This window comes from Littorina saxatilis, unplaced genomic scaffold, assembly GCF_037325665.1.
Source record: "Littorina saxatilis isolate snail1 unplaced genomic scaffold, US_GU_Lsax_2.0 scaffold_664, whole genome shotgun sequence".
NCBI classification, from domain to species: Eukaryota; Metazoa; Mollusca; class Gastropoda; order Littorinimorpha; family Littorinidae; genus Littorina; species Littorina saxatilis.
Genome location: NW_027127281.1, coordinates 42,501 through 53,656, shown reverse-complemented (window position 1 = coordinate 53,656; position 11,156 = coordinate 42,501). Strand labels below are relative to the sequence as shown.

The window sequence follows — 11,156 nt, the reverse complement described above, 5'->3', positions numbered from 1 at the left end:
ATCCTGCCAATTATCTCCCTTGATCTCTCTTGCACAAGACACTTGTTTCCACTAGGCCTATTTATTTTAGAGTTGGGAGATTTTACAGGAATTAATCGAAAAATCGAAAAAAATTGTCAGTGTTGCGTGTGTACTCAGCATATTCAGATGTCTGGAATATTCCGATAAAAAAGACTCGTCATATATAACACTACTCGTCATCACTGTTTCGAAAAACAGACGAACGCGCACGAAGAACTTCGCGTAGATCTGGACCGAAATTGGAAAGTGGTGACCGTGACGGGATGTGACGTCACCACTTCAACAAACTCGCGAAGATAGGAACTCACGAACTTTTGACGAAGGCAAATCTGGATGTCTCTATTTGTTTGTGAAACCAGTATACCATTTTAGATATTGTTCATGCAGTCTGTGGAATTATTAACACACGCGTCTTGTTACAACATTGGGTTCATGACTCCATTTGGTATCTATGAAAGAAAACAAGAGGAACAAAAGAGCTAAACTCAAATTGTGCTTGTTATCTCCAAATGAATGCAGTGTAGTGTTTTTACCCACAAGGCCTTCTCTAAAAAGGCCGAAATTCAATATTAATGCTCTGTGTGTTCGTTGTTGGCTTGTTAGCTGGCATATATTGATCTTTAAATGGGTGGGGTTCACACATTTTCCTCTGGTAATTTCAAAATCTCATTTTCTCCTTGGATCAATTTCAAGTGCAAAAATGGCACTGAACAAAAGAATGTGCGTGCATTCAGAATGTTTTCTGGGACTGTTCCATTCGTTTTTGTTTTGTGCTCAACTTCGATTAAAGAGATGAATAGGATTTTACCTGAATTTGTGCGCAGACAAAAGGTCAATTTCTACTTTGGAACGACCCTTTTCATACACACACACACACACACACAAATGCGCGCGCGCACACACACACGTGCACACATCCGCACAAGTACTCAAAAAGTCAGCATGTACTCAAACACAGATCACATTACACAACATAACAACAACGTATAAATCACATGTGGTTTATTACATTTCTTTTTTCTTTTACATTTGGTATTGGCTATTATTGTGAGAAGACAATATCAATCAGTTCGATTTGCTTTAACATTGATCATAATCAGTAATACACGGAATATATCAATAAATAGTCCTAAGCGCATATATACATACACCGAATGACGTCATCGAATCTAGGACGTCATACCAGATGACGCAATCAGCAACTACATCACAGACAGGGCGCCCAGGATACAGTGTGGGCTGTGCTTTATACTGATGATGTGAAACGCATGAAAAACTGTTAAAACAACAAAGTCATCTCCAAATGTATGTTCTTGAATACTTGAAGATGCATCAAGTATTTAAATGTTGTCTTTTTATCATATGTTTTGTATTTGGTTGTATGTATCTTAGTAGTTTCATTTGTTTCCAAGCATAAAAAAGTAGATGAAACAAGGTGTATGTGTGTGTATATGTGTGTGTGAGGGGAGGAGGGGTGGGTGAGTGGATGGGTGGTTGTGCGTGCAAGCGTGCGTGCATGTGCTTTTCATAGTTAAATAATCTTTAAAATCTATGGATTACAATGGAAGCTCATGTCCATCAAAGCGAATTATGCAAAGTTGAACTGTTGAGATGTTTTTTTTACAATGATGCCCTTTAGAAAATCTCCTTTTCAGGACATGTTTGATAATATTTGAAGAAAAAAAAACCCACCTGAAAATGTAGCTTTATGCTGCGGTTTCGAAACCAGTTTGTTTGTTTGTTTGTTTGCTTAACGCCCAGCCGACCACGAAGGGCCATATCAGGGCGGTGCTGCTTTGACATTTAACATGCGCCACACACAAGACAGAAGTCGCAGCACAGGCTTCATGTCTCACCCAGTCACATTATTCTGACACCGGACCAACCAGTCCTAGCACTAACCCCATAATGCCAGACGCCAGGAGGAGCAGCCACTAGATTGCCAATTTTAAAGTCTTAGGTATGACCCGGCCGGGGTTCGAACCCACGACCTCCCGATCACGGGGCGGACGCCTTTCCACTAGGCCAACCGTGCCGGTCAAAACCAGTTGAATATGGCGATTACTATATATAGTCACTTTTATTATGAACATTTAGGTTCAACAGTTCTATCCCCTAGAGTAAGCAGTTGAGCTGTTGAATCGTGTTATGCTTTTACGAAGAAAGATGTCCATATCGTCTGCAAATCCTGGACTGATATGTGATTAGCTCTGTGATGTTCTACGCAACAAGAAATATATCCGTGAATGCATACACTTTATCCACAAAACGATATAAGTATTGACACTGCAGATTTATTCAAAAGTTGCTTATTCCATCACAGAGTTTAAACTCTAAGATTTGCTTGTAAGATGCTCAATTGTTTTCATAATATCAAAATGAAATACTATCATTTTTTTGTCCCTAACAAATCTTCGTGAATAAGTGAGTGCTTCCGCAACCAAGAAAAACTAGTTTTGAAAGATTCGTCTCATGTCAAGAAAGGTCACAAAATAATATACAGTCATTATTCTGAAGTGCGTCCAAAATCATGCCCCCAAGTTAAAAAAAAACCTCGTTTTGAAAGATTCGCCTCATGTCAAGTAAGGTCAAAAATATACACATTATTCTGAAGCGCGTCTAAAATGATGCCCCCAAGAAAAAAATAACAACCAAGAATCCCATGTTTAATGACTCCGATTGTAAGCCGTGGGTGCGTGAATGCATGTGCTCACACTGAAGAGAATTGTCGGGCTGCACCAGACACATTGTCTACGAACAACAACAGTTTGTCGCGTGATTCTAGTTACATAAACTCTATAGGACACTGACGTTACAGTACTTCGTCTGAGTAAGTGGAAGAGCAGTGTAGGATATTCATTCATTCATTCTTACTTGACCGTGCTTTACAATCACAGTGTGACGTCAAGGCATTGTGTTTTGGTAATATGAATATGAATGTCCATCATTAAAACTGTGGCAGCAAGTCCGTGAGCACAGAACAAAATGAGCAAATATATAAATGAACATAAACTCCTGAATCTGATATCAACACAAAATACATCATGGATTCAATAAAGTGCTGATCACAATTTAAACAACACCAAAATAAGAAGGCATTTTCAAATAAAACAAAGGATAACCTTAACTTAAGTACACTAAAACAATACCAAATAAAATAAAACTGTAAGTGTTGTGTTTGGAGAATGATCTGCTGTACAATATGTAGCTGGAATAATGAACACTTTCCATCAACGTTGAAGGTCCGCGTCAGGTTTGTGTCTTCAAATGCACAACTTCTTAATAACTGAGAAGTTTAAATACAGGCTGGTGCCCAGTTCAATGATTGTGTAATAAAAGTGATTGTGAAAACAAAGGATAATTAAAAACTAAACAAATCAAATACATGTAGCTCATTATTTGACAAAAGAATGTATTGGACAAATTCGAACCCAATAAACATTCAAAACATTACAAAATAAGCCATATTAGATCCCTGCGCCTTGAGTCCGAGTCTGGAGATACGCGCGCGATATAAGACTTCATATAACATAACATATTCGTCCAAAACTCTGCTCAAAATACATAAACAACGCTCATTCCAGTGATTTGTAATTACCTGGTCAGACTCATTTAAATACCAACAAAATAATACCGACCTAAGCGGTGTTTTGTGTCAAAATTTAAGTATAGGTTTAAATATACAAACAATTTGAAACATGAAACATGCATACAATCCAGAAAGGGTTCACCAAGTGATATTGCAGAAAGGATTTGCGTGGTGAAAAACTGAAATATACAAAAGACAACTTGCAATTTGCTATTGGATCAGGGCAGAGTGCTTAATATAAACGGTACTCGTTTCTATAGCTACCAAAATATGTGCAATAAAGTCAAACAACATCTCGCAAGTGTGATCATGTTGTAGGTTAAAGGGCACTTCTGTCTGATATTACAACAACACTAGCACACGAAACAGTATGTTACTGCAACAACACCGTATCAATGACCACAAACAGAGAATGAGCTGACAGGTATGTTCTGGTGAACACGAAGCACAAACAAGTGTCACTGACACATATGAAAACAGAGAAATGCAGCTAACCCAACTGTATTCTTTGTGTTTACCAGATTAACAAATCAGGTAGCACACGCTACACAAAAAACACATCAGTTTTTTTACCATTCTTGTTAGTCTGTGGTCCTTCTGGCATCAGTATAATGCAGAGAAACAAACTGTGGAATTCATGTTTTTATCGGCAACGACTTGGATCTGCCTTTCATTGCTTACTATGCGTCCATGCTTTCTTTCTTTCTTTCTTTATTTGGTGTTTAACGTCGTTTTCAACCACGAAGGTTATATCGCGACGGGGAAAGGGGGGGGGGGAGATGGGATAGAGCCACTTGTTAATTGTTTCTTGTTCACAAAAGCACTAATCAAAAAATTGCTCCAGGGGCTTGCAACGTAGTACAATATATTGCCTTACTGGGAGAATGCAAGTTTCCAGTACAAAGGACTTAACATTTCTTACATACTGCTTGACTAAAATCTTTACAAAAATTGACTATATTCTATACAAGAAACACTTAACAAGGGTAAAAGGAGAAACAGAATCCGTTAGTCGCCTCTTACGACATGCTGGGGAGCATCGGGTAAATTCTTCCCCCTAACCCGCGGGGGGTATGCGTCCATGCACCCAACACAAATCAAACAGCACTCTTTGACACATAACCTTCAGGTGATAAGTAAGCAAGAAGAGAATGAGGAGGAGGAACTGCATGGCAGAGGTCGTGCATAACAAAATTCATTCTCAACAACGTGACACACGCTTTATGATTATCAAGCAAAATGAAAATATGCCACTCAAAGAGTATTAATGTGGAAGTGGCTTGCAACTATAATGTCCATAAAGTTATGGCTTTTACGCCCCTGGAAAAAAAACCTTGCTACATTTTAGCTTTCGATGTATTCCAGATGCATGGAACGAGGTTATGACACAAACAGAAGTTATATACTGACTCCATTCACCTAAAAGGGTGTTTACCAAACACAGAAAATACTGCACACAATCCAATTTTGAATACAAGATGAAGATTGTCTTGAATACCAAACACGTATCCTAAGATGTATATCCCTCCGCAGAGTAAAATTCAAGACAGATATTGCTGGTACTTATGTGTCCAGAACCTTGCAAAGCATCTGCATAAACTCTGCGGAAAACATGTTCTGCTCAGTGATCTGAAGTAGGGGCACTAAGCAGAACCACAGACACACAATTCGTGTTCTGACAGTATAGGAGATTTTCCCGACCTTCATTCACAGTTCCTTAATAAGACAGAACAAGTCGCGTAAGGCGAAATTACAACATTTAGTCAAGCTGTCGAACTCACAGAATGAAACTAAACGCACTGCATTTTTTCAGCAAGACCGTATACTCGTAGCATCGTCAGTCCCCCGCTCGTGGCAAAGGCAGTGACATTGATAAGAAGAGCAGGGTATTAGTTGCGCTGTGCTGCATAGCACGCTTTCCTGTACCTCTCTTCGTTTTAACTTTCTGAGCGTGTTTTTAATCCAAACATATCATATCTATATGTTTTTGGAATCAGGAACCGACAAGAAATAAGATGACCTTGTTTATAAATCGATTTCGGACATTTTATTTTAATCATAAATTTTATATTTTTAATTTTCAGAGTTTGTTTTTAATCAGAATATAACATATTTATATGTTTTTGGAATCAGAAAATGATGAAGAATAAGATGAACGTAATTTTGGATCGTTTTATAAAAAAATAATTTTAATTACAATTTTCAGATTTTTAATGACCAAAGTCATAAATTAATTTTTAAGCCTCCCAGCTGAAATGCAATACCAAAGTCCGGCCTTTGTCGAAGATTGCTTGGCCAAAATTTCAATCAATTTTATTGAAAAATGAGGGTGTGACAGTGCCGCCTCAACTTTTACAAAAAACCGGATATGACGTCATCAAAGACATTTATCGAAAAACTGAAAACAACATCTGGGTATATCATACCCAGGAACGCTCATGTACAATTTCATAAAGATCGGTCCAGTAGTTTACTCTGAATCGCTCTACACACACACACGCACAGACAGACAGACAGACAGACAGACAGACAGACAGACAGACAGACAGACAGACAGACAGACAGACAGACAGACAGACAGACAGACAGACACACACACACCACGACCCTCGTCTCGATTCCCCCTCTATGTTAAAACATTTAGTCAAAACTTGACTAAATGTAACAAGTCGCGTAAGGCGAAAATACAACATTTAGTCAAGTAGCTGTCGAACTCACAGAATGAAACTGAACGCAATGCCATTTTTCAGCAAGACCGTATACTCGTAGCATCGTCAGTCCACCGCTCATGGCAAAGGCAGTGAAATTGACAAGAAGAGCGGGGTAGTAGTTGCGCTAAGAAGGATAGCACGCTTTTCTGTACCTCTCTTTGTTTTAACTTTCTGAGCGTGTTTTTAATCCAAACATATCATATCTATATGTTTTTGGAATCAGGAACCGACAAGGAATAAGATGTAAGTGTTTTTAAATTGATTTCGACAATTTAATTTTGATAATAATGTTTATATATTTAATTTTCAGAGCTTGTTTTTAATCCAAATATAACATATTTATATGTTTTTGGAATCAGAAAATGATGGAGAATAAGATGAACGTAAATTTGGATCGTTTTATAAATTTTTATTTTTTTTTTTACAATTTTCAGATTTTTAATGACCAAAGTCATTAATTAATTTTTAAGCCACCAAGCTGAAATGCAATACCGAAGTCCGGGCTTCGTCGAAGATTGCTTGACCAAAATTTCAATCACTTTGGTTGAAAAATGAGGGCGTGACAGTGCCGCCTCAACTTTCACGAAAAGCCGGATATGACGTCATCAAAGACATTTATCAAAACAAGAAGGGCAAAGCCCATACGACTCACATGCTTTACACATTTTTCCTACCAAAATACATGTGACCTTGACCCAAGGTCAAGGTCATCCAAGGTCATGCAACACAAAGCTGTTAATTCAAGACATAGGAAGTACAATGGTGCTTATTGGCTCTTTCTACCATGAGATATGGTCACTTTTAGTGGTTCACTACCTTATTTTGGTCACATTTCATAAGGGTCAAAGTGACCTTGACCTTGATCATATGTGACCAAATGTGTCTCATGATGAAAGCATAACATGTGCCCCACATAATTTTTAAGTTTGAAACAGTTATCTTCCATAGTTCAGGGTCAAGGTCACTTCAAAATATGTATACAATCCAACTTTGAAGAGCTCCTGTGACCTTGACCTTGAAGCAAGGTAAACCAAACTGGTATCAAACGATGGGGCTTACTTTGCCCTATATATCATATATAGGTGAGGTATTGAATCTCAAAAACTTCAGAGAAAATGTGAAAAATGTGAAAAATAGCTGTTTTTTAGGCAACATTTATGGCCCCTGCGACCTTGACCTTGAAGCAAGGTCAAGATGCTATGTATGTTTTTTGGGGCCTTGTCATCATACACCATCTTGCCAAATTTGGTACTGATAGACTGAATAGTGTCCAAGAAATATCCAACGTTAAAGTTTTCCGGACGGACGGCCGGACGGACGGACGGACGGACGTCCGGACGTCCGGACGTCCGGACGGACGGACGGACGGACGACTCGGGTGAGTACATAGACTCACTTTTGCTTCGCATGTGAGTCAAAAATGACAAAAACGTTCGGGGATTTCATACCCAGGAACTCTCATGTCAAATTTCATAAAGATCGGTCCAGTAGTTTAGTCTGAATCGCTCTACACACACACACAGACACACACACGCACATACACCACGACCCTCGTCTCGATTCCCCCCTCGATGTTAAAACATTTAGTCATAACTTGACTAAATGTAAAAAGGAAGTCCTTTGGTAACTTGCCTGGTGAGTATGTACAACAATAAACTATGTAATGCAAACGATTTTCTTAAAATAATATCATAATCAAGGTACAATAACAGAAGTGTGAAAAGAGATTGTTATGTTGAAGCTATTGTGAAAAATAAGAGTACAGATACTTTTTCTCTTGCTCTCTCTCTCTCTCTCCGAGTATCTCTCTTTCTATATTGCTCACACACACACACACACACACACACACACACACACACACACACACACACACACACACACACACACACACAGACACACACACAGTACTCAACAACATAACGTATCCGTGATTATGCTTCATAACTGTCTGTTGCCACATGGATAATTTATACAAGTCTTTCTTCACCAACATTACTCTGCCATAATTAACATAATTGTCACAGCATCATACGACTCCTCCCCCGTTACCAGGCAACAAACCACTCACCACAGTTTGGGCAGCAAGTCACGTGACCCAACCACGTGCTGCCAATGTTGAATATGCAATGTGTCTGTATTAACCTGATTATAATACATCCACACAATATTATGCAAAACAGTGCAACCGTCGTGCAATGCAACATAGTTTAAATAAAATTATGTCCAGAGCATGTGCGCATTCATACCAAACAACGGTAATGCGCGTGTTCATGTCTGATACACCCATTTTTTGGACGCCACCAAGTGTAGAATAACAGAACAAAACATTAAAACAATTTTGTGAATGAAATATCTCAGATAAGTAACGAAAATTCACAAAGTGGGTTTAAGCACCTCAAAGAACAGAGAAGTATCAAATTAAACCCCCAAAACAACTTAACAGAAAACAAAAACAAAAACAAAACAAAACCGACAAATAACCATGGTTCCACCAGAAGAAAACAAAGTCCTACTCTCATAATTCGCATGAACGGTAGCTTGGGCAAAGGTTACGTCTCATGTGGAGAGCCGATTTGTACTTTGTAATGCTCCAAGGCAAGAGCGACGTGGTCAACCTTGTCTCTTTGGTCCTCAGGGACTCCGGGGTGGATGTAGTCCTCCAGGAAGTACGGGATGCCCGTGATGTGCTCGGGGAAGCCACCCGGGAGATGTTCTCTGGACCGCGGCTCGAACTGGAAGCCGGGGGTCGTTAACAGTAGACTGTAGACAGACACAGAAATAACGGTCAGCCCACGTGTTGAAAAGGGTATTTGTCTATAAAGAACACCCTTAAGTTTGTCTCACTTTATCAGCAGAGAGATAGGAAAGACAAACTGACGCTGACGATGAAGACTGTAAAATGTTTAAACCGGAAACCAAAATGCCAGTTAAATATCAGTATGAGAAGAAAAGCAACATCCAAGCATAACATTTGTTCAATGGTGGAAAACACTGTATAAAAGAAAGAACGGAAGAAAGAAGAAAAGAAACAAAGCAAGAAACAAAGCAAGAAAGAAAGGAAAGAAGAAAGAAAGAAAGAAAGAACGAAAGAAAGAAACAAGTCGCGTAAGGCGAAAATACAATATTTAGTCAAGTAGCTGTCGAACTCACAGAATGAAAGTGAACGCAATGCCATTTTTCAGCAAGACCGTATACTCGTAGCATCGTCAGTCCACCGCTCATGGCAAAGGCAGTGACATTGACAAGAAGAGCGGGGTAGTAGTTGCGCTAAGAAGGATAGCACGCTTTTCCGTACCTCTCTTTGTTTTAACTTTCTGAGCGTGTTTTTAATCCAAACATATCATATCTATATGTTTTTGGAATCAGGAACCGACAAGGAATAAGATGAAAGTGTTTTTAAATTGATTTCGACAATTTAATTTTGATAATAATTTTTATATATTTAATTTTCAGAGCTTGTTTTTAATCCAAATATAACATATTTATATATTTTTGGAATCAGCAAATGATGGAGAATAAGATAAACGTAAATTTGGATCGTTTTATAAAGTTTTATTTTTTTTTACAATTTTCAGATTTTTAATGACCAAAGTCATTAATTAATTTTTAAGCCACCAAGCTGAAATGCAATACCGAAGTCCGGGCTTCGTCGAAGATTACTTGACCAAAATTTCAACCAATTTGGTTGAAAAATGAGGGCGTGACAGTGCCGCCTCCACTTTCACGAAAAGCCGGATATGACGTCATCAAAGACATTTATCAAAAAAATGAAAAAAACGTATGGGGATTTCATACCCAGGAACTCTCATGTCAAATTTCATAAAGATCGGTCCAGTAGTTTAGTCTGAATCGCTCTACACACACACACACACACACACACACGCACACACGCACACACGCACACACGCACATACACCACGACCCTCGTTTCGATTCCCCCTCGATGTTAAAATATTTAGTCAAAACTTGACTAAATATAAAAAGAATGAAAGACAGACAGATAGAAGAAAGAAAGAAAGAAAAAAAGAAAGAAAGAAAGAAAAAAAGTAAGAAAGTAAGAACGAAAGAAGAACAAGTCGCGTAAGGCGAAAATACAATATTTAGTCAAGTAGCTGTCGAACTCACAGAATGAAACTGAACGCAACGCAACGCAGCAAGACCGTATACTCGTAGCATCGTCACTCCACCGCCCGTGGCAAAGGCAGTGCACGTGGAATTGACAAGAAGAGCGGGGTATTCGTTGCGCTGAGAAGGATAGCACGCTTTTCTGTACCTCTCTTCGTTTTAACTTTCTGAGCGTGTTTTTAATCCAAACATATCATATCTATATATTTTTGGAATCAGGAACCGACAAGAAATAAGATGAAAGTGTTTTTAAATTGATGTCGAAAAAAAAATTTTGATAAGAATTTTTATATATTTAATTTTCAGAGCTTATCTTTAATCCGAATATAACATATTTATATGTTTTTGGAATGAGCGAATGATGGAGAATAAGATAAACGTAAATTTGGATCGTTTTATAAATTTTTATTTTTTTTTACAATTTTCAGATTTTTAATGACCAAAGTCATTAATTAATTTTTAAGCCACCAAGCTGAAATGCAATACCGAACCCCGGGCTTCGTCGAAGAGTACTTGACCAAAATTTCAACCAATTTGGTTGAAAAATGAGGGCGTGACAGTGCCGCCTCAACTTTCACGAAAAGCCGGATATGACGTCATGAAAGACATTTATCAAAAAAATGAAAAAAACGTATGGGGATTTCATACCCAGGAACTCTCATGTCAAATTTCATAAAGATCGGTCCAGTAGTTTAGTCTGAATCGCTCTA

At 38.3% G+C, this 11,156-nt stretch overlaps 1 protein-coding gene across 1 annotated transcript in view; it reads right to left on the bottom strand.

The window, feature by feature from the left end:
- Positions 1-1,006: 1,006 nt before the first annotated feature.
- LOC138955744 (guanylate cyclase soluble subunit alpha-2-like) overlaps positions 1,007-11,156 on the bottom strand; it is a 36,564-nt gene continuing 26,414 nt past the window's right edge. The window contains exon 8 of the mRNA XM_070327284.1: positions 1,007-9,081. Coding sequence (XP_070183385.1) covers positions 8,871-9,081 — 211 coding nt within the window. The 3' untranslated portion in view covers positions 1,007-8,870. The remainder of the gene's footprint in view (positions 9,082-11,156) is intronic.